The 23953-nt window shown below is 43.4% G+C and overlaps 1 protein-coding gene across 2 annotated transcripts; it reads left to right on the plus strand.

The window, feature by feature from the left end:
- The first annotated feature begins 115 nt into the window (after nucleotides 1–115).
- Nucleotides 116–22926, plus strand: LOC128758435 (myosin-8-like). Of its 2 annotated transcripts, XM_053864300.1 has the most exons (39): nucleotides 116–184; nucleotides 9509–9726; nucleotides 9807–9950; nucleotides 10808–10964; nucleotides 11044–11071; nucleotides 11138–11252; nucleotides 11405–11497; nucleotides 11566–11629; nucleotides 11703–11801; nucleotides 11867–11970; nucleotides 12544–12682; nucleotides 13276–13394; nucleotides 13520–13669; nucleotides 13750–13920; nucleotides 14016–14322; nucleotides 14480–14544; nucleotides 14633–14720; nucleotides 14791–14908; nucleotides 14973–15096; nucleotides 15540–15676; nucleotides 15744–15999; nucleotides 16076–16318; nucleotides 17104–17280; nucleotides 17352–17497; nucleotides 17562–17652; nucleotides 17712–18101; nucleotides 18169–18295; nucleotides 18817–18935; nucleotides 19012–19208; nucleotides 19280–19463; nucleotides 19788–19953; nucleotides 20022–20146; nucleotides 20210–20518; nucleotides 20588–20791; nucleotides 21328–21453; nucleotides 21542–21712; nucleotides 21778–21978; nucleotides 22038–22169; nucleotides 22791–22926. In XM_053864300.1, the coding sequence occupies exons 2-38, from the start codon at nucleotides 9520–9522 to the stop codon at nucleotides 22164–22166; spliced, it is 5790 nt and encodes a 1929-aa protein (XP_053720275.1). In that variant the 5' UTR covers nucleotides 116–184; nucleotides 9509–9519; the 3' UTR covers nucleotides 22167–22169; nucleotides 22791–22926. The 2 variants fall into 2 exon arrangements, with proteins under 2 accessions (XP_053720275.1, XP_053720277.1); XM_053864302.1 differs by lacking the exons at nucleotides 116–184; nucleotides 19788–19953; nucleotides 20022–20146; nucleotides 20210–20518; nucleotides 20588–20791 and having other exon boundaries at nucleotides 9443–9726.
- Nucleotides 22927–23953: the final 1027 nt, after the last annotated feature.

Here is a 23953-nt window from a genome sequence, read left to right on the forward strand (position 1 = left end):
AGATGCACATTAATTTTGTCCTCTCTTATTTTATACATTTGGTTTATTCACAACTGCCTTTGATGTCACACGTGGTCTTTTGACCCAAATCTTTGAACATGTAGAGCGGTTGAAGAAGGTTTTCGGGTACTCACGCATCCTACTGTGCTACAGTGCTAATGGCGAAAGAATGCGAAATAATAAGGTGATGTGATGGTTTATGTGTTATGAACATTCTGATATATGCGCAAACTATATATATATATATATATATATATATATATATATATATATATATATATATATATATATATATATATATATATATATATATATATATATATTTATATATATATATATTTTAATACCTGTTTTATTGTTGATCTGCAATGTTCTGTTGGGCTTCATGTTGCGGAAGGGAGGGGCAGCGGGATGTAGTTGCTGGGGGTTGTTGGGAGTGAGAGCGGTACGACAAGCGTGAAGAAGTTATCTTCGGTGTTGTGGTGATATAAAAACCTGCTGGAATACATCCTACTCTCACTTGTATGGAATCCTTCTGGGTATTACTATATTATATATATATATATATATATATATATATATATATATATATATATATATATATATATATATATATATATATATATATATATTTTCGCCAAGGAGGAGTTGGCCCACTCCTCCTTGGCGAATGCCTCAAGCTGGGTCAGGTTTGTTGGTCTCCTCGCCATTACTCTGGTCTTCAAGTGATGCCACAAGTTCTCAATGGGATTGAGGTCAGGACTTTGACTTGGCCATTCCAGGGCATTGACCTCATTGTCCTTGAACCATTTCTTTACTACCTTGGCAGTGTGTTTAGGATCGTTGTCTTGCTGGTACGTCCAGTTGTGGCCAAGCTGGAGTTTCACAGCGGATGCCTTCACATTTTCACCAAGTATCCTGATGTAATCCTCCTTTTTCATGGTTCCTTGGACCTTGATGAGATTCCCTGTGCCACTGGAGGAGAAACATCCTCATGACATTATGCTTCCACCACCATACTTGACAGTAGGCACAGTGTTCTTTGGCCTATAGGCTTCTCCTTTCTTCCTCCAGACATACTGAGCCTCCATATGGCCGAATAACTCCAACTTTGTCTCATCAGAACACAGGATAGTTGACCAATAGCTGGGATCTTGCTTCAGATGACGTTTACAAAAGGCCAGGCGAGCTGACAGATGTTTCTTACTGAGCAGCTGAGGTTTACGTCCATGGAGACCTCCTCTGTGCAAGACTCGCTCAATGGTGGACCGTGACACCTTTGTTCCTGCTTGGTCAAGTGTTCCATTAGGGTCCTGGTTGTCATCTGTGGGTTGGTGTTGACCTCTCGGCAGATTTTCCTCGCAAGTTTGGGGGACTCCTTACGCTTCCGTCCACGGCCACTGATGTTTTTAACGGTGTTGAACCTCTTGTACTTGTTGATGATGCTCTGGGCGGTTGAAACAGGGACATCATACGGCTTGGAAATGGTCTTGTAACCTCTTCCTTCACTGTGGCTACGAACAAGACGCTGATGCAGGTCCTCGCTGAGCTCCTTCTTCTGGACCATGATGACTAAGAATGACCTGAACACTTTCCCCCTATTTATACTGTTCTGGAAAGATGTCTTTTTTCACTTTAACATTTGGCCAACAATGTTTACTTCATTGTGACATCTTGAAGTCAGTACTAGACAAAAATGACCACATTTGGCACACAAATTATTTTGAACATGGCATTTTTGGGGACACCAGAAATAAAATACCCCAGAAATAAATATTTAAAAAAAATGTTTATTTTTGTCATTCTTTCAATTGTTGAGGACGAGTGTATATATATATATATATATATATATATATATATATATACTCGTATTTCTACAGAGAAAGAGATGATAAAGAAACAAAGACTGTCACAGAGACTTCCAGAGAGCACTTCAAAGCACGACCACATCCAAGCACAACCCACTGAAGTGAGCGCTGACTAAAGGCATGGATGGTGTTCAAAGGCCATGAAAGAGTTATGGTGAGTCAAACTACTTAAACTGACTATAAGACATGACAGTCATTTGCTGGTTTCACCACACTTGGATTGCTCTTCACCCAGCTCTAGGATCCCTCACCAAAATGCTATCAAACATGATCTCCGAAGGCAGCATGCTTGGCAACAGCCACAAGGTGATATCTGCTCTGGGCGAAGGTGCATTTGGTGTGGTCGCCAAGTGCCAGAACACAGTGACGGGTAAAACAGTGGCCATTAAGATCAATAAAAACCACCCGAAAAGCTTTCAGTTGGCAAAAGAAGAAATAGGCATTATGAAGTGCCTGAGGTTTCTTGACCCAGATGTGAGCAACATCATCAGATGGAATGGCTTCTTCTTCTTCAAAGACCAGATCTGCATGAGCTTCGAACTCATGGATCTTTGTCTTTTTGAATACCTGGTGCAGAAACCACAGAACTGTACGGTGCGTGAGATGGTGCCACTGATTTTCCAGCTGGCCACTGCACTGCTGTACCTCGGCGCTGTTGGAGTCATTCATTCGGATCTGAAGTTAGAGAATATCATGGTGGTGGATCGACACCAGATGCCCGTAAGGCTCAAAATCATCGACTTTGGATTTGCAACTCATGTCAAGGACGTGCCAAACTACACTCGAGGTGGCACCATGACGTACCAAGCCCCTGAGGTCCTACTGCAGGCTCCTTTTGATGAGGCCATTGACATGTGGGCCCTTGGGCTCGTGGCAGTCGAGATGGCTACAGGTCACGTGCTCTACCCGGGAAAGAACCGATACGACGTCCTGAGATTCATAATCCAGACTCAGGGTCTGCCACCGGACTACGTTCTGAATCAAGGACGATTAACTTCCAACTATTTCTACAGAGAGAACAGTCTGGTGTCCTGGACCTTGAAGAGTCCACAAACCATCTTTCGAGAAATGGCCATCAAAGCAAAAGAGAAAAGGCCTTACAGTCCTACATGCCTGGAGGACATAGAAGAAAAGATGGTGAGGGAAGAACCAGACAAGGAAAAGAGGGAACGGCGGCTTTTTGTGGATCTGGTGAAGGGGATGTTGGAGCTGGACGCGGGGCGTCGCATCAAGCCTCTCCAAGTGCTGCAACATCCTTTCTTCGCCGAAAACGGCGATTCACTCAGCTGTTTTGAGGAAACAGGCGAAGTTCAGAAGATAAACATTTGTGAACAATGTTTTCTTGAAGACAGCGAGTCAGGAGAAGCTTCCAGTGATGTTCAACAAGCGTCAGCTGCTTCAGACGGCACCCTGGCAGGGACTGACTCCTCGCTGAGCTGTTGGATATGGAGAGTCTTGGGCCGGGTTACTGCTGCTGCAAGACACCTCTTCCCATTGAGAGGAAGACGAAAGTCTCTGTATCAACCGATTTCTTCGGACCTGTCTCAAACCTAAAAAAGTGTGATGCTCGCCAGCAGACTCTTGTTAGCAACTGTCATTCAAATCACATCATCGGCCGTCTCTGTTTAGAGGATCTTTATTTAGGCAACTTGAACTTCACTTGGCATTAACACTTAAGCCCAAGGGACTTTGCCATCTGTCAAAGATTAGTCTGAACGCCAGTGGACTCACTTGGGCTTTCTGAAACTCACTGATGATGACATTTAAAACGTCTGAAGGAATTCAATGAGGCAAAACACTGGGTCTATACGTGGAATGCAAAATGTACATTGTTAAGAGGACACATTGGGCTTTGACTTGGTGCTTTTTCTCCAAGTTGGAAGACAACGTGGGCGGGCTGGTACTGAAGACATTGGCGTGCCTCCTGTTTACTTCATGTTTAGACGGCACATGGAATTTGAATCGGTGCTCACCAAGGGACACAATTGCTATTAGCTTACAAAAGAAAGCCTGAACTGCACTCCGTTTCACTAACACTCTTTGAAATGGCAAGAAAAAAAACAGACATCTATGACTTAAGCTTAATAATGATCAAAATAATTCACAGTATTATGCATAAGTTTTTTTTAACATTTAATGCCTGTCTTTAATGTCTTTGATGTTCCTTTGCTGCTGTAATAACTTCAAAGTTTGTGTGTCTTTGGTGTGTCGTTATTCCAAATGCAGAAAAGATCAAAGACAAAAAGAAAGTAGACAATCGCAACAAATCTAGTCACCATGACTGCAGCGTTGTGGACCAGGCCAACAAACCCGAGACCAACACGAGACCAAGGAGGGTGGGACCAAGTCAAAGAGTCCAAACTGAACACAGAACACATTAGTCTCACTGACATTGTAAATCCAAATGGACCAACACCACACCACCAACGTCAGATCACTTTGCTTATTTGTAACCAGCCCTCAATGTTTTGTTGAATTTTGTTTGTTCCTTTTGGATTACTTGAATGCTACACTTGCATTTAGCTTGACACTCCCAGTCAGAGCTTCATCTCCTGAAGCAAATACGGTTCATTAATGGGCACGGAATGGTGGCATTCAGGTGGCGGCTTATCTAAACAAAACACTTCATTGGTCAGGAATTCAACACGTTCAAGATAAAACAAGACCAAACAAAAAACCCTCACTCTGCAGCCGTGGTCTTGACGGACAGGTCTAAAAGTAGACTCAAAACCTCAAAAATGTGGTCTTGAGTCCAGACTTGCGGCTGCGACTGACCTTGAATATTGTTAACTACTCACCCCATTATCTTATAATGAGTTCTAAAATTTACCGCACACGTCTGAACGCCCCTCTCTAATCCAGCCGGTGTGAAAAATAGTGCTGCTGCATGTGTCTGAAGAGGAGCGGTGCAGAGCCTGGCTTCAGGAAGCGGCCGAGATTGGTGGTATTCAGAGCAACATCAGCGATGATTGTTCATGTGCCTCTGAACTTTGCCTCAAGAAAAGAACATATGTTTTGTGTTATGCAGCCTATTTACATGAGGCCTATGGAGTCCTCACACCAGGGAATGCTGACATTCAACCTGATGCTGACAGCCATTGAGTCAACTGCACTCTTGCCAGTTTAGTGTGAAGAACCAGTGAAGGACAGACTTGATCTTCTTGCAAGGAGATTTAGATAACAATGAACTTCACAACTCATTGTCATTACAGACCAAAGGATGAATAGTTACTGAATCTCAATACGATACAATATCTCTTCATATGCTCAAATGTTTTGTTTTCTTTGACAGATTTGTTTCTTAATCCAATATGACCTCCAGATTTGAAATTTAAAAGTATTCTCCAACTTACATTTGAGTTTTGTTTAATTTTAAAGCAACACTTTCTTGTCGCTTTCTTGTCCATTGAATTTTGCAGACTTGTGAGTTTCATGTGAGACGCTTATTGTACTCATGCAAAGACCCAAGCATTTCAAAGATAGATCAAGCTGTGGTTAACTTCAAAACATACAAATTGTTCTCCTTCACCTCTGACTCTCAGCTCAGGTGACCATCTGGGTTGTTTCTTCCTCTTTCCCATCATGTATCAAATTCCCTTTTATGGAATATTCCAGATCAATTCTCAACATTCATATTCTCCATTTGCTCGCCTGGGTGCATTTTAAACGGAGGGGTTCCGCTACATGTACAGTAAATGCTCGTGGTGCACCACCACGGCCGGTCTGAATGGAGTGAAATGCGTCTCAATTTGTACTACATTGTGTTACTGGTACTGCTACAGCAGCGTATTTCAAGAGGAGGCCACGGGGTGGGGCACCTCCTCAGGAATGACCTTAGCGGAATATGACTGATGGACCTCAAAATAAAAACAATGATAAATAACAAATCTTAAAAAAAGAATGTTTTCCTGGAGGAAACATGATCATGATCTGATATTGAGCTGACGAACCATTGTACTTTGACACCACTTACAAGGCCCCAGGATAAAATAATACTTAAGACCCCGATGGAGTCGGGTTAGTGTCATGACACAATACAGCCGATCGCTATAGCGGCTAGTCTCACCAGCAGCATGTTGGGGCTTGTTCACCTAATATCATTAATATTTAAAGCAAACACCTTCCATTAATATAACAGTGTGCAGGTACTCTGGCTCTGGTCCCACTAGGGGCCAGTTCAGGACAGTTCCAGGGCCTCATGTAACCCAGGTGTGATGTGAAACAGGAGCCAGCCATGGCTCTCTCTCCTCCACAGCCGGCTGCTCGCAGACCACCAATGTCAAAAGTGAGGACTCCAAATCTCCGCTGAGCTTCGATAATCTCTGAAGCCAGCCAGTGGAGATCTGGGGGGAATTTCTATTGAGGGCTTATTTAGCAATGTTTTTATTTATAAGCCCATCAAAAGACATCACAAGGCCAGATCAGAGATTGAGTGATATTTCACGATTAAGGCATATGTAATGCTTATCGCGAACTATACTGGGAATGAGCATCACTGTCCTTCACAAGTCTACATGGTGAATCTCGGTAAAAGAGCAGCAATCCAAAAATGTTAAGCCTTTTATAAATAAACTGATAAGTACAGTGAGCAGAAAGTACATGGCAAAAGTCTGATGTGGACATGTTTAATTCATTGCTTCATAATTCTCATGTCCTTTCACCCTGTGAAGCTGGAATTCAAATGCAAAGAGAACAGTATATAAAAAGAAGTTGATACCAATCATGAAATATAAAGTTCAGAAAAGACACACTGGTACTGTCATATGTAGTAGTATACTGTGTGTACATGATCAGCCATGAATTTGTGTTTTTTGTTGCTCAAAAATTCAGAAATGAAATTTAGCGAGGTATTCCTTCACATGCTCTGTATCGTCTTTTCTGTATTCTGATGTATCGCTCTATTTCCTCTGGCCTCAGTTGACTGGATGCCTTGTTCTCCTTCCGCCCTTTGAAGACACTCGTAGATCCATTGTCACATCACACATGCCACAAACTTTTGTGTGTCAAACTCAGTCACACAGGGACAACATTTGTTGAACACAGTCCAAAGTCAGTCCTAACTTCATTTTTATTCACTGGATTTGCTTTTTTTTTCTTTTCGAATGTCTTTTGTGAAGGTGAATATGAGAATGAGGCATCCCTCTTGTCTTTCAAATACAAAAATGCTCCATCCATCCTCTTTCCCATCTTTTGTGGGTCCAAAATTGATCGCTGTGCAGGTCATCTACTTGAATTCATTTTGAGCAAACTGTTGGTCTCATGAAACGTCAACATGAGACTTGTTCCTCAGTCATTGTTACTGTCTTGTTCGTTCAAGTTCTTCTTGAAAAAAGACTACTTTCTTACTGCACATACAGTATTGTCTGTGCCATTTGACAGGAACGAGCTACTGACATATGAGACTTTGTCTTGAGGCTATGTAACCAAATGATGAACTTCACGCTGACCTACGCATGTCAGGAGAAAGCCGTCGCTTCGGTCAGCTCGCTGTGTGTCTGCCACTATTTTGGAGCAGATGTTTAACGTTTTAAACCAGGTTCCTGAACCCATTCAGACTCAGAGAACAGTCGCGGGTCTCTCAACAACAGCAGTGTCTTTAGTCCACTTCATTCAGTTGTATTTAATTATTTTTATGAATGTCATTCCTGGCTTGCGATTATATTAATAATATTTCAGGATTTACTCCCTTCATACTGTGTATATGTTGTTTTCAAACTTCTTATATAAGAATCAGGATCCCTGTCCATCCCACAGTTTTACTTGTCAGGCTATTACAGACATACTCTTTCTTTAAGTGACATCACAAACAGCTGGTGACATCTCTGACACCCTTGCAGGAGCCAGTCATTGAGGTGACCAGAATGTATTGTTACAGGGCGGTAAAAAGCATCACCTGGGTTACATATTTTTTACAGGTACTAAGCGACCGCTGTTAAGTGCAACGAGTAGCCCTACTAAAGCCGTATCCGTTGAGTCAGATTACATCAGCTTCTCCCGGTTTACATGCAGTGGGGAGTCAACCAAACTATTGAGTAATGTCACCTCTGTGATGAGGGATGGCGCTGTCTGCAGTCCAGTCCTGCTGGTTCAACTGTCAGTCATTAGAAAGAGGTCCAGAACCAGCAGCGGGAACGGTGGTTCAATGCAGTCACCAGCCATCATGGAGGGGGCCACTTCCTCTGACTTCTCTGAGGCTTCTGGATTTTTGAACAAGATTAAATATACAGTGTTCTTTGTATTGCGAGAAAAATAGGTCTTGAGTACAGAAATGGCGTATATAAATATTCCCTGGCAACAGAGGGCTTTGTCAGGATTTGTCAAGTGGTTGATGCACAAACCTTCTAAAGCCATCAGAGAAAATCTGAACCACTATCCTGCCTGGTTTTTAACTTTCAAGTTAAGCCCCAACTTACATAGCCAATCATGTGGTTCAATGATGGCAACGTGTCCTTAAACCCTCAAATCACGTCCTCTATTCTTCTTGTGAGAACTTTGCGCAGACAAATCTACACATCTGCAGATCAGCGTCTTTGTGAGTGGAAACACGGCTCCTCTCAGGTTTGCTACATATTCACCACAGACATCGACTGAGGACTAGTGCTGCATCAAGCTACACATACGACTTCTCCATTGTATGTAGTGTTATTACACTGCCGTCACATCAGAGGGGTTGTTGACACTGTTTGTTCCTGCTGCATAGCTGAATCTAGCGCAGACACACATGACCCAGTCTGATCCTGGTCGAGCTGAACAGCTAAACAACAGGCTATTATTGTCCAGGTCATGTAGTCCCACTAAGAGAAACTCTAATTTCTCTCCCATAGTCAGACTAAGCTGCTGACATACATTTTAAAAGCCCAAACCTAACCAAACTAATGCAGTAATCTGGTTTTCAGAGCCGCTATGTGAGCGGTCAGTGTAGTATATGGTGCAAACAGCTTAAAAAATCTGGTCCTGGATGATTTTTCAGTGAAATGTAAAATGCAGAATGAGATACATCGAATCACAAAAGCAAACTAAATGATCCTACCTAACTGAACCTGGTGAAAGAACTCTATTCAATAGGATTATCACATGTTCAGAGTTCAGTTAGACTTTCAGTCAGACCTCATCAATTCACCGTCTATGTCAAACAGCACAAAACAAAACACATAAATATAATTGAGCCTCTTCATATCAGAACAAAGCACATACAGTATAATTGAATCAAAGCAATTTACAACCGCTGAGGCACATAAGTGTTTTTCCGTGTCTAGAATCTGCTTGTAATTGATGTTGCACTCAGCAGAGGTCACCATCCTTTGACATTCATTATCCATTGAGCTGCTTCCTATGTTGGATTTATAACAAAAGCTCAGCGACATCTCCATGATATCACATGCCAAAAACAATCACTTCTCTCCACCCACATTCTTTGGAGGCTTGGGCCTAAATATGGCTGTTTACAGTGTCTGTAATGCAGTGAGGGAAGACCTTATAAAAGCTGATGGGTCAAAGCCAGTGGTGACTTTAGCTGGTTCGTCTGGCACCAACGGTTTTCTGGGATGTAAAGAGTTCAAGATCTAATCATTTTTCAGTTGACAGAGTGAGACTTTTGTTTTTTTTTCACACCTAACGCTGCCGTGTTCTGTTGCAACAAGGAGCTGCAGAGATGAGTTCAGATGCTGAGATGAGTGTTTTTGGGGAGGCGGCCCCGTACCTGAGGAGACCAGAGCGGGAACGACTTGAAGCCCAAAACAAGCCATTTGATGCCAAAACTGCAGTGTTTGTGGTGGATCCAAAGGAGCTCTTTGTAAAAGGCACTTTGCAGGGCAAAGATAAAGAAGGAAGAGCAACTGTTAAAAAGCATTCCGGGCAGGTAGGAAGAGTCGAATTGAAGCCTTCAGTTTGTGAAAAAAAAGAAAAGTTATCATATTGATCTCACCGTTTGTGACCCAGGTGGTGACGGTGAAGGATGACGAAGTCTTCCCAATGAATCCACCAAAGTTCGACAAGATCGAGGACATGGCCATGATGACTCACCTGAATGAAGCGGCTGTGCTGTACAACCTCAAAGAGCGCTATGCAGCATGGATGATTTACGTGAGTTCCATTTTCAACTGTTGGTGAAATCAGCTGGTCCTCACAGCGCAGCGTTGTGTTGTATCCTTAGCTCCTATATGTCAGGTACATTGTTTAAATTCAGGCATGATATGTCCTGATGAATGCGATCTTGGTGCTCAGATTGAAATTTGATTCAATACCTGGGGCCAACAGAGGCTCCAAGTCTACAACAGTCCAAGATACATCGGAAATCTCTCTATTTTCAAATGTAAAATTTAAGAATGATTTCAAGACACAAAAAGTGCACACACAGATTAAGACAGATTAGTTCCCAAACTCTCGGCTTGCTGGATCCTGGGCCCAAGGTCAGTAAAGCCCCTGTTCTGGCTGAGGGGAATTTGAAAGCCTTGAAGACTCAGGGTGCACTCCGACCTGGAGCCATGCTGGGCATTTAGTTAGGTTACAGTAGGTGTTATCCCAGATATAGCTAATAAAACATAGCTAAACCTGGGTCCCAACTCCATACAGTATCAAGTATTTTGTATTCACTGCTAATGAGCTTGGGTCCATCCAGGGAGAGTTACAGTCTGTAGTTACAGCTTTACGATGGGCTCGGATCACCCTTTTGCTTGGGTGAGACCGTGGAGGGAGCTGTATTTAGAAAGTCTCTCACGCTTCTTAGGATTGTTAAAAGTATCTCACTGAAAAATGACTTCAAAAACTTTTGACAGCTTTTATTACAATAGAAGATTCTTTCAAAGTGCAGAGAATCTTTATCAGTCATCCTGTATAAGATGCTGAGAGGATTTAAAAATATGTGTATTTGGATCGTGGTGTGTTGAGGTATGGTGCGATGTTCTGAACACTCGCACTGACTGGTCTCATGTCCCCTGCAGACCTACTCTGGCCTCTTCTGTGTGACTGTCAACCCGTACAAGTGGCTTCCGGTTTACAACCAGGAGGTGGTGGTGGCCTACAGAGGGAAGAAGCGCCAGGAGGCCCCACCACACATCTTCTCCATCTCGGACAACGCCTATCAGTTCATGCTCACTGGTAACTGAGTGAATTCAAAGTTGCTCTCCAAAGGACGTTCTCCAATAGTGCTTTTTTTTTTTTTTTGTTCACCCTGTAGATCGAGAGAACCAGTCCATCCTGATCACGTAAGCGCAGTGATTATTCAGTCATGAAGACCTGACACCTAAGTACCTGTGTTTTCCATCTCCCAGTGGAGAATCTGGAGCAGGAAAGACTGTCAACACCAAACGTGTCATCCAGTACTTTGCGACAATCGCTGGCACTGGAGACAGAAAGAAAGAGGCTGCTTCATCAGGCAAGCTGCAGGTAACTGACTGAGACTTTACAGTCAGGTGTTGCCACAGCAGGTCGACCTCCTGAACCTCTCTTGATCAACCTCTCGACTCACACCTCTTCTTCACGCCCTCATCTACTTCCTCCACGAGAGGGCTCACCTGTATGTCTGCATGTCTCTGTAGGGAAATCTGGAAGACCAGATCATCTCTGCTAACCCGCTGCTCGAAGCATTTGGGAATGCCAAGACTGTCAGGAACGACAACTCTTCACGCTTTGTGAGTCAAGCCTCGGCTCCCTGATCTGCGCCCTCTAGTGTCATAAATAAGATGCTGCTCTCTTCCAGGGAAAATTTATCAGAATCCACTTTGGGACTTCAGGAAAACTGGCGTCGGCAGACATTGAAACTTGTGAGTCAGACTGGAACTGAAGGGGAAGCTATCATTCACAAGACTGATAAAGGATTGTGGTTTCTTTTGCAAGATCTTTTGGAAAAATCCAGAGTGACATTTCAACTGTCTGCAGAGAGAAGTTACCACATTTTCTATCAGATCATGTCCAACAAGAAGCCAGAGCTCATCAGTAAGCATCTCATCACACACTGGTTTCAATTTGCTCGTCATTTGTGTGGCTCTTGTTCCCTCCAGAGACGCTTCTCATCACTACCAACCCCTATGACTATCCATTTGTTAGCCAGGGGGAGATCAGCGTGGCCAGCATCGATGACAGCGATGAACTACTGGCTACGGATGTAAGAGAATCTCATCCAATCTACTCACTTGCAATGATGTTCCATCATGATAATAACATTGAGAATGTACATTTTGATCTAATAAGACTATATTTACAGTAAGACAACGTTTATAATTTCATTTGTTCTTTGATACAAGACTCAAGGTGAGTCCGTTTTCCTGCAGATAATGAACAGGATGTACATTTTGATCATCATTGTTGTATAAGACATGTTAACTGGTCAACATGTCTGTTTGGTTACACTTTAGATTGGGGACACATACTAACCATTAATAAATGACTTGTTTACTGTTAAAAATCAGTAATTATGGTGAGGTTTATAGAGAACCTTTGACGACCATAACTCAAAATATAGGCAAGCTTATGATCGGTAATTTTATAATGAATAACAATCGACTAATATGTTGCTAATACACATATGAATAAACGGTTTATTTATGATAATATAAAGATACGATACTGTATATGTTCTCTAATCGACAGTGTGACTGCATGTTTTGTTTGTCAGGAACAAAAATGAGTAAATATTATTTAAGACATACTTTACAGCAGCTCCTCTCCCCCACTTTAGAGTGCCATCCAAACCCTCGGCTTCAGCGGGGATGAGCGAGTTGGCATTTACAAGCTGACTGGTGCAGTGATGCATTATGGTAATATGAAGTTTAAACAAAAGCAGCGTGAAGAGCAGGCGGAGCCAGATGGCACGGAAGGTAATTTTGATCCTCCTTCAAGTGTAATGTATACTGATCGATATGCTTCAAATGGAGTGCAATTTATCTTGATGCTTGGTGTCACCTTGGGTTTCACTGCTCATTCTTGAGATGCACTACACGGGAAAAAACAAAGTTGCCACAAAAAAGACCAGACACTTTAATACTTTGTTGGACTGCTTTTCAAAATGATTCCATATTTACTGAGGCACTGTCACAGTCGTTATTTTTTAACTTTGCATTTGGTGTTCACCAAGATTTTGGGATCGTCTGACCCCATGTCAATGATACTCAATGGGGTGACCATCAATGTGAGAAAATGAAGTTGCGTTCCACTCTGTCACAATTGATGATTGATAAATCCAGGTACTCATTCTTTTACTGAAGGAAAAACCTGGCAATACAGTGTGTTCAGGTAGATGATCTTCTGGCATATAATGCTGCTGATCTTGGGCCTTATGGAATGCAAGAAACCTAAAGCATCCAAGTGGCAACTTTTTTGGGGGGCCAGGCAGTGTGCGTTGAGTGGGAAACTCAATTTAGCAGTGACATTGAACAGTGTGACAAATCCCCTTTTCACCGACTGTCCTCAGTGGCTGACAAAGCAGCTTACCTGATGGGCCTGAACTCCGCGGACCTGCTGAAGGCCTTGTGCTATCCTCGAGTGAAGGTTGGAAATGAGTATGTGACCAAAGGACAAACTGTCCAACAGGTATACAATGCAACCAGCCGAGAGATTAACATGTCAACGTTTTTCAATCCCAGCTTGCCCTCAATTCTCTCTCCAATGTTGCATTATGCTGGTGAGCAAATTTCCTCTCTCTTGATTTCTTTGAGGTGTACAACTCCATTGGAGCTTTGGCCAAGTCTGTGTACGAAAAGATGTTTTTGTGGATGGTCCTGCGCATTAATCAGATGCTGGACACAAAGCAACCTCGGCAGTTCTTCATCGGAGTGCTAGACATTGCCGGCTTTGAGATCTTCGACGTATGTTCTTTGATACATATCTCATTTCAACCCCCTACTTTGGGCATTGTCCTCACAACTTGGACCATTTTATGTCGCAGTACAATAGTCTGGAGCAGCTGTGCATCAACTTCACCAATGAAAAACTGCAACAGTTTTTCAACCATCACATGTTTGTGCTGGAGCAGGAAGAGTATAAAAAGGAAGGGATCGAGTGGAAGTTCATTGACTTTGGGATGGACCTTGCTGCCTGCATTGAGCTTATCGAGAAGGTTTGTGACCTGCGTGAAAGCTGTTTTCATATCAATGCATAAATCTGTGGAGTCGTTTGAGATGTGACTCACCGCAAACTGTTGACTCTCACCAGCCAATGGGTATTTTTTCCATCTTGGAAGAAGAATGCATGTTCCCGAAGGCGTCAGACACCACCTTCAAAAACAAGCTGTATGACCAGCATCTGGGGAAGTCCAACAACTTTCAGAAGCCCAAACCTGTTAAAGGCAAGGCAGAGGCTCATTTCTCCCTGATACATTACGCCGGCACCGTGGACTACAGCATCACAGGGTGGCTGGATAAAAACAAGGATCCGCTGAATGAAACCGTGGTCCAGTTGTACCAGAAAGCTGGGCTCAAACTCCTGGCTTTCCTCTACTGCAGCTATTCTTCTACTGAGGGTGAGTGGCTGCAGACAAGGTGACGTTTTGTTGATGTTGGGGGGGTGCAAAGACAGACACAAAGATTGTGGATCTAAAAAGGATCTCATGAAAAGGCCTCAGCCAAAGCAACAGAAGACTATAGTTTGTATTCAATCTAACAGTGATATTTCTTCAGGGGATACGAAGAAAACTGCTAAAAAGAAGGGCTCATCCTTCCAGACTGTCTCTGCACTGTTCAGGGTACTTTCTTTGCTTGTTTCTTGCTTCTTTACAATAGTGTACTTGACAAAATACATATTTAATCGAGGGCATCCCTCATGTCTGACAGGAGAACCTCGGAAAGTTGATGACAAACCTCAGGAGCACACATCCACACTTTGTCAGGTGTCTTATTCCAAATGAAACAAAAACTCCAGGTACGTTTTATAAACTAAAAAAAAATATATGTACAAGAGATTACCAGAATAGTAATTTCTATTCCTTTAGGGATTATGGAGCACCATTTGGTGATCCATCAGCTCAGATGTAATGGTGTTCTGGAAGGAATCAGGATCTGCAGGAAAGGCTTCCCGAGCAGGATACTGTATGGAGATTTCAAGCAAAGGTAAGGAATGGAAATTTGGAGCATGACTTAGGAATATTTGACCCAAATATTCGCTCTGATTTAGGTACAAAGTACTGAATGCAAGCGTGATTCCTGACGGACAGTTCATTGACAATAAGAAAGCTGCAGAGAAGCTCTTGGGATCCATCGATGTGGACCACACGCAGTACAAGTTTGGCCACACTAAGGTAGGAAAACCGTTCACTATCCGAAAATTGTGCAACCATCTAGCTGTTTTACCTCAAATGCATTTAAATAGTGATGACTGCTGTGCACCAAAGTGGGGCAAGTCGCTCCATCCCAGACTTGAACCCCTCGATGTAACAGGGCCAGCTGTTAAGCATCGAAGATCATACGGCATTAGACAGACAGAAAGACTGTTGAAAAATGAAATACCAACAGTAGTTCTTGTTGGACTACTGCAACAACAAGAAACAGTCAATCGGTACATGCTGTCAAATTAAGGCCATAGATCGGGGTCAGCTGCCAAGACACCTGCACCATGTAGTCTTGTTGAAGTGCCGGATTTTCAGGGCATTGGATCATTAAACCGACCACGGCAAGCACAATATTTGAGATATCAGTGCCAGTTCAAATTCCATATTGACACTCATGTCTCTATTTTGGGAAGGTGTTCTTCAAAGCAGGTCTTCTGGGCCTCCTGGAAGAGATGAGGGATGAAAGATTGGCGTCTCTCATCACCATCACGCAAGCCTTGGCCCGTGGCTTCCTCAAGAGAAAAGAGATTCAAAAAATGACCCTACGGAGGTGACGGTCTATTCAAAAGGTTTGTTTGGCGTTTGAGAACTGATTCAGGAAACCATTTTCTCACCAGGGAATCCATTTATATCATCCAATACAACATTCGCTCCTTCATGAATGTCAAACACTGGCCGTGGATGAAGCTGTACTTCAAGATCAAGCCACTGCTGCGGAGCGCTGAGATGGAGAAGGAGATGGCTATGATGAAAGAGGACTTTGCCAAGTGTAAGGAGGATTTAGCCAAAGCTGAGGCAAAGAAAAAGGAGCTGGAAACCAAAATGGTTTGCTTGATTCAGGAGAAAAATGATTTAAGCCTCCAGATTCAAACTGTGAGTAGAACCCCTGACAACTGTGATGTTGAAGATCATCCAAGGGAAAGCACCGACAACTGATTTGTACTGATAGGAAAGTGAGAGTCTGGCCGATGCGGAAGAAAGATGCGAGGGACTTATTAAAAGCAAAATATTATTGGAGGCAAAAGCCAAAGAGCTCAGCGAGAGACTGGAAGATGAGGAGGAAGTCAACGCTGAACTGACCGCCAGGAAGCGGAAACTGGAGGACGAATGCTCTGAGCTAAAGAAGGATATTGATGACTTGGAGCTAACGCTGGCTAAAGTTGAGAAGGAAAAACATGCTTCTGAAAACAAGGTAAGTCCAACGTTTTTTGCCTGCCTTAAGCTGTGGGAGACTGGGGTTTGTCTGAGGTACTAATGTAATAGAGTCACACATGTACTTTTTTTCCAGGCGTTTTTTTCCTGCAGATTTTAACATTTTCAACTCTGCTTCTCTGGCAGGATTCACTACTGTACTGCAGAGGGCCCCTTTCACTCTAGCAGCCATTCTTATGTTACAGAACACCAATGACAGTCTTCTGCATCCATTCCACCCTGCCTGCACTCTTTTCTTCACCTCAGTCCATTACACATTATTCAGTCCAGGGTTGTGAACAAGCAGATCAGCCGGTCCAAACCAGGCAGAAGTGTCCAGACAGGGATGAGACAGAAGAGCTGTTCAGGCAGGAAGGTGAAGCCTGGAATACGAATTCAAGCTCTAGATACCTGAGGGGCAGAGTGGAGAACCAGCGAGGAAAAACGCTGCTAGTCTGGATAGGAAGACAAGAAGAGAAACTTCTTAATTCAGAACTGGAGAAGCCTTTTCATAAGATCCTTGTTAGCTGAAATGTACTGGGATCAAGAGCGAGTGTGACTGTTGACTGACTATAGGGCTTTATCGGATAGAAAAACAAAACGTGATGATGGGGCGTCGTAACTGTTGACTGTTGAAGATATTAGAGATGTTTCCCTCCGCTCAATCTGTTTCATTAATCTGTAGTTAAATCGTGAAAGACTAGTAATTTAAACATTCTGAAGTCAATTATTTTCAATATTATTGCATCACAATACAATGTGATCATGAGCTGCTGTTTAAAACAGGTGAAGAATCTCACGGAGGAAATGTGCACCCTTGACGACACCATAGCCAAGTTATCGAAGGAGAAGCTGGCCTTGCAAGAATCGCACCAGCACACACTGGAGGACCTTCAAGCCGAGGAAGACAAAGTCAACTCTCTGACCAAAGCCAAGACCAAGCTGGAGCAACAAGTCGACTATGTGAGCTGAAAGTGAATCGTCAGCTGTCACTGTGCACAATGTGAGTCTGTCTAAAAGTCATTGTGGATCAGTTGGAGGGCTGTTTGGAACAAGAGAAGAAGATTCGCATGGATGTTGAGAGAGGCAAGAGGAAGCTTGAAGGAGATCTCAAGCTATGCCAAGAATCCATAATGGATTTGGAGAATGAGAAACAGCAGTTGGAAGAACGACTTAAAAAGTGAGTTTCGCAAATATATCCACAACTGAAACATATAATTACACAAAACCGTGTCCATTATTAGAAATGGCTTTGAACTGAACCAACTTACTTCTAAAATCGAGGATGAGCAAAGTATTACAGTTCAAACTCAAAAGAAGATCAAGGAGCTTCAGGTAAGATCATTTCTCAAATATACATGGGAGGAGACAAAATCTTTTTGTGGTTGACCCAGACCCGCATCGAGGAGCTGGAAGAGGAAGTTGACGCCGAGCGTGCCGCCAGATGCAAAGTGGAGAAGCAGAGGTCTGACCTTACCAGGGAACTTGATGAGATCAGTGAGCGGCTGGAAGAAGCTGGAGGTGCTCAAACACTGCACATTGAGATGAACAAGAAGAGGGAGGCTGAGTTCCACAAACTCAAGAGAGACCTTGAAGAAGCCAATCTCTTTCATGAGGCAACGGCTGCTGCCCTGAGGAAGAAGCATGCAGACAGCGTGGCTGAGCTGGGAGAGCAGATTGATAATCTGCAAAGAGTCAAGCAGCACCTGGAGAAGGAGAAGGCTGAATGCAAGATGGAGATCGACGACTTGTCCAGCAACATAGAAGCTGTCGTGAAGACAAAGGTATTCTGACCAGAGACGCCACAGAAGTCCTGAAGTTTAAAACTAACCATTTTTGCATTAAAAACAGATCAACTACGAAAAGATGTGCCACTCTCTGGAGGACCAGCTGAGTGACTACAAAGCAAAACACGACGAGAATACTCGTTTGATCTCTGAAATCAACACTCAAAGGGCCAGACTTCAGAGTGAGAACGGTAAGATACCAAAATATTTCATGTAGTTTTGATACATAAATGATCCTTCTCCTGTGACCCCACCTCATGACACACTCATACATCCACTTTCCCATCAATTGTGGGTGAAGATATCTCCTTTAATATGCAGTTGAATTTCATTTAGAGCACAGATGTCTTACCGGTCCTCAGCTGGTCCAACCACGAGGACACCTTTTCACCAATCAGATGTTTGAAGACTAGCATCGGTTGGTGCTCTTTGTTTCAGCTGACACCTGTATGAACCTATATGTAGGGTTACAACAAAAACCAGCACCCACTGCAGCTCTCATGTGGATCCGTTTGACACCTCTGATTTAAAGCAAACTACAGACTGCGTGAAAAGACTTCGGATTTGGCCCCTGGACCTTGAGTTTGGCGCTGGTGGTGCAGAAACAGAAGTACCTAGTTTCCATTAAAAGATATTTTCACACCTGACATGGGATTCACTGACAATATCTTTCCTACTAGAGCACAAGTTTGGTATGTTTTCTGTTGCCCAGGTGAGTTCTGCCGTGTTGTGGAGGAGAAGGAGATGATGCTCAACCAAATGTCCAGGGCTAAACTTGCTTCCTCGCAACAAATTGAGGAACTGAAGAGGCAGCTTGAAGAGGAAACCAAGGTTTGTTGCATTGTTGGACTCGTATCTTTTGCAACACTTATGTCTGCCAACATCTGGTTCTTCTTGTCATTTTCAGGCTAAGAATGCCATCGCCCATGCTCTTCAGTCCGCCCGTCATGACTGCGACCTGCTGAGAGAGCAGTATGAGGAAGAGCAGGAGGCTAAGGCCGACCTCCAGAGGGGATTAACCAAGGGCAATGCTGAGGTGGCCCAGTGGAGAACCAAATACGAGACCGATGCCATCCAGCGCAATGATGAGCTGGAGGAGTCAAAGTTAGTTCATAAGCGCGGTTGCTACCAGGGACCAAACAAAGACAACTGATGTCAGAGTTTGCTGTTTTTAGAAAAAAACTCGCACAACGTCTGCAAGAGGCGGAGGAGGCCATCGAAGCTGTGAGTGCCAAGTGCTCGTCTCTGGAGAAGACAAAGCAGAGACTCCAAGGAGAAGTGGAGGACCTCATGTCTGACTTGGACAGAGCAAATGCGCAAGCTGCCAGTCTGGACAAGAAGCAGAAATGCTTTGATAAGGTGAGAAAAACTAAAATTCATGACTTGTGTTTTTGGATATTGTCAAGGTGGAGAGGGATGTTCAATTACAAAGGTGCCTGTGAGGATGACAGTCAGATGCTATGTGTGTCCCACTCTGTTCCCTGGGAACAAACAAAGGTGCAATGTATCTGCAATGGTCCAAAGTTTGAAATGTTGTTCTATTTGTCACAAAGATAGGATCTTCTTTGATTCCAAAGCGGCACCTGACCACACGGAATGAGAACAAAAAGGAGTTTATTTGAATTCAGTTCGTGACAACTCTTCATTTTCGATGACTGCATGATTGCTACTGGTTTTCCTTAGATTCTGTCCGAGTGGAAGCAGAAGTATGAAGAGAGTCAAGCTGAACTTGATGGCTCACAAAGGGAGAGTCGCTCGCTCAGCACTGAGCTGTTCAAAATAAAGAATTCCTATGAAGAAGCCGTGGAGCACCTGGAGGTCCTCAAACGAGAGAACTCCAACCTGCAACGTATGTGCTCAACAGTTAACTGACTGAAGTGTTGCGCGGCTTAAGAAAAAAATATGGTGCAATTGCAGAGGAAATTGCGGACTTGACGGAACAACTTGGAGAGAAAGGCAAAGCCTTGAATGAGCTGGAAAAGATGAAGAAACAAACTGAGACGGAGAAGACGACCTATCAAACAGCCCTGGAGGAGGCTGAGGTACAATGGTAGTGAGACCAGTTTGACAAGGAGCCATGTGATCCATGTTTTTTCTGCCATCAGGCTTCACTTGAACACGAAGAATCCAAAATCCTCCGCGTCCAGCTTGAGCTCACCCAGGTGAAGGGTGAGGTGGATCGCAGGCTGGCTGATAAGGACGAGGAGATTGACCAGATGAAGCGCAACCATCAGCGCGCAGTGGAGACGATGCAAGCAGCACTGGATGCAGAAACACGTGGCAGGAATGACGCCATGAGGATTAAGAAAAAGATGGAGAACGACTTGAATGAAATGGAAATCCAACTCAGCCACAGTAACCGCCAGGCAGCTGAAGCCCAGAAACAGCTGAGGAGCATTCAAGCCCACCTTAAAGTAAAGAACTACGACCCAGAATAGCACACATGATTTTGCAATACATTTGACAACAACGTCTGCTGACAGGAGCAGACTGTACTGCTGGATGAGGCGCTACGTAGCCAGGAGGAGCTGAAGGAGCAGGTGGCTGTGATGGAGCGCCGCAGCACCCTGCAGCAGGCCGAGATGGAGGAGCTCCGAGCTGCTCTGGAGCAGTCGGACAGGAGCCGGAAACTGGCTGAGCAGGAGCTGACTGATACCTGTGAAAGAGTGGGATTCCTTCATTCACAGGTGCCTGCTGGGCGGTCACCTTTCACCCTGCAAAAAAGGGACACACAGCCCCAACATCCCTTATTTTGCATTGACTATACAATACATGCTCATTTTGTATGTGAAACCTCTGTCTCTGGTTCAGATTCAGTCAAGTTAGCCAGTTAGAGCAGGAAGAGAGGCTTCGTTGCAAAGCTGGCAGCACTGAGGTGCATTCCGGACGCTGGCAAATACTCAACAAATGGTCTCCCGTATTAGTTCAATAAAGAATTCACATGTCAAATACAGGGAGGCTTTCAGGAGTTAATGCAATGACAATATTTATGTTCAGTCACCTTTAAGAATCCATCAACAGGATGCACTTTCCATCTCTGTAAACACATACAGTAGATATCACATACCGACCTCATAGGTTCTGATTTTTATTTTAAAGCTTTTGCCCGCTTTGTGCCATGTTACATTTCAAAATTGCAGTTGTACTTTTTGTACTTTTTTTTGTGTGTGCATGTGCATGCTTCTCCAGTTAATAATTTACAGCCATGTTTCATCTCCCACAGAACACCAGCCTTTTGAATGTCAAGAAAAAGCTGGATGCAGATGTTAGCCAGCTGCAGGCTGAAGTTGAGGAGCTCACCCAAGAGTCTCGCAACGCCGAGGAGAAAACCAAAAAGGCGCTCACTGATGTAATGCCACTCCCTTCCCATCCATCCGTCCATCCATCCATCCATCCATCCATCCTGCCTCCCCACCTTGAACTTACCTCCCTCTCAGGCATCCATGATGGCAGAGGAGCTGAAGAAGGAGCAAGACACAAGCAGCCACCTGGAGAGAATGAAGAAGAACTTGGAGGCATCTGTGAAGGACCTACAACTCCGTCTGGATGAGGCAGAGAGTCTGGCTTTGAAAGGAGGCAAAAAGCAGCTGCAGAAGATGGAGGCTCGGGTATCACATCTCCACAACATTGTAGACAGTAGAATTGTTGAGGAGATTGATGGACTTCCCTACAGGTGCGTGATCTGGAAGCTGAAGTGGAAGTGGAGCAGAGGCGAGCTGCGGATGCCACCAAAGGGATCCGTAAGTATGAAAGGAGAATCAAGGAGCTCACTTTCCAGACGGAGGAAGACAAGAAGACGGTGGTGAGGCTGCAGGACCTTGTGGACAAACTCCAACTTAAAGTCAAAACCTACAAGCGACAGAGTGAAGAAGTGGTAAGCTATTGTATCCAAATAAACAAGAGGGGCATCTCATGGAGCTTCTCACCACACAGGAAGAGCAGGCTAATGGGTACCTTGCCAAATTAAGAAAGATGCAGCACGAGCTGGATGAGGCTCAGGAGCGGGCAGACAATGCAGAAACGCACATCAACAAGATGAGAACTAAGAGAAGAGAATTCTGAAAGGTGAGTTTTCAATATTGAGCCAAATGTTATGCTTACATTAGCTGCATTTATATGAGTGCCAAACCCTCCACACCACTCATGATTTACCCTCTTTCATGTTGCCAAGCCTTGAAATGACTTGCTAAAGTATTATGACAAATACAATTGAACTAAGGACGCTAGAGGCATAAATACATTCCACATTACTTCGCCCACCCCCAGATATCAAAACAGATAAGAGATTCAGAATAGAATGGAATATCTACACACCTAACATCACATTCTAAATCACTTCAAACAATAATTAAAATGTATACAAGGTGGTAAAATAATGAGTTCAATATCACATTTAACTACTGAAAATGGTCACAGTCGTTCAATAGAATACTTGTGATAAATGTATTTTAGTCAGAGGGTTACACAAAAATGAAAAAAAAAAATCTCCCAAATAAAGTCCCAAATATCAGTGAAGGATACAATTATATTTCACAATGTCAAAATGAATTGTAAGGAAGGAAGAAATGAGTCATCTCACTGTTATTGTTGTTAATAGTAAATGAAACCAGTCATCTGCGCATCTTCAAATGTACATTTATTCTATTCACTGGTGGGATTTAACTTCACTCCTTTATTCCTCCAAAGTTCTGACCTTCGCAGCTTGAAATCGAGGAGCCAGAGTGTGACAACCGTTCTCAAACATTTCATCTCAAAAGTCAACCGAGCCCACTATTTTGCTGTGTTATTGTAGCCAAATAAAGTTGTGTGCCGCATCAGCCCCACCGCTGTCTGGTATGGTGTCTGCCGGTGTGCATGTGCGTGTGAGCCCGTGTTTGCAGAGCTCAGTGAGGATCTCCGTTGACATTTTCGTTGAGGGTTTCATTATTGCGTGTCTCCTCATTCACTCATGAGAGTTAGACTACAACAATATAATTATAGCACTAATGGCTGCGACTCCAGCTGGTGAGCCCCCTATTATTCAAGCTGTTTGTTTAGCAGATAGCTGGGATGGATGAGACACTTGACATTGTTCACCTTCATTGACAGAGAGACTGAATTAGTCCTGGAGGTTTCACATACAGTATACGCTCGGCCTGCATTTCAGCTCCTGGGTCCAAGTGGGAGAGAAGAATCGGCCCACTTTCCCTGGATCACTTTGAAATGTAGAACTTCACACCAGTTAGTCCAATCTTAGACGGCATCTGATGACGTCACAGTGAGCCAAGTAAACTGTTCTGTTTTTTTTTTTCATTGTAGGATGTGGAAAAATGTAAACAAACAAAATCCACCTGAAAAGTACAAATTTAAATAGAATTAATCGATGCACATTATAGCAAAAAAAAAAAAAATCATTGTCAATTTGAATACTACATATAATATAATATATAATAATATAATATATAATGTGGTGAATAACGCGACTATCGCTCGCGGGCGAGTTTCAACTGTAGTAACAATAAGTGACACTAGAGGGAGCGCCTGGGCAAAGAGAAACGACATCCCACCTGTGTCGCTCCCGTGAGTTTTTATTTTCAAAAGTAACACCAGTTAAGTAAGAGACACCCGTTTATTTTGTTCAGATCGTGTAAAGGTAACAAGTTTGGCTCAATGTGTCGTGAGCAAAATATTCCAATAGTGCAATTGTCAATATTCACATGCGGGTTTTTTTTACGTTTTGGGAGTCGAAATAAACTCAGTAACACTTAGTAGACGTTTATATTTTTAACTAGCGGAAATAACGACTGTTTTCTGTACCTTTCTCAGGTACACTTGTGTCGTGACATTATGCTAAACGATAGGATGCAACA

This window comes from Synchiropus splendidus, chromosome 5, assembly GCF_027744825.2.
Source record: "Synchiropus splendidus isolate RoL2022-P1 chromosome 5, RoL_Sspl_1.0, whole genome shotgun sequence".
NCBI classification, from domain to species: domain Eukaryota; kingdom Metazoa; phylum Chordata; class Actinopteri; order Syngnathiformes; family Callionymidae; genus Synchiropus; species Synchiropus splendidus.

What these genes read in the sequence shown, in the direction of transcription:
- LOC128758435 (XM_053864300.1), top strand. Translation starts at nt 9,520, where the DNA reads ATGAGTTCAGATGCTGAGATGAGTGTTTTTGGGGAGGCGGCCCCGTAC. An exon ending in GGAGCCAGATGGCACGGAAG is followed by an intron (nt 12,683 to 13,275) that starts GTAATTTTGATC and finishes GACTGTCCTCAG; the next exon opens with TGGCTGACAAAGCAGCTTAC. An exon ending in AGCAGAAATGCTTTGATAAG is followed by an intron (nt 19,464 to 19,787) that starts GTGAGAAAAACT and finishes GGTTTTCCTTAG; the next exon opens with ATTCTGTCCGAGTGGAAGCA.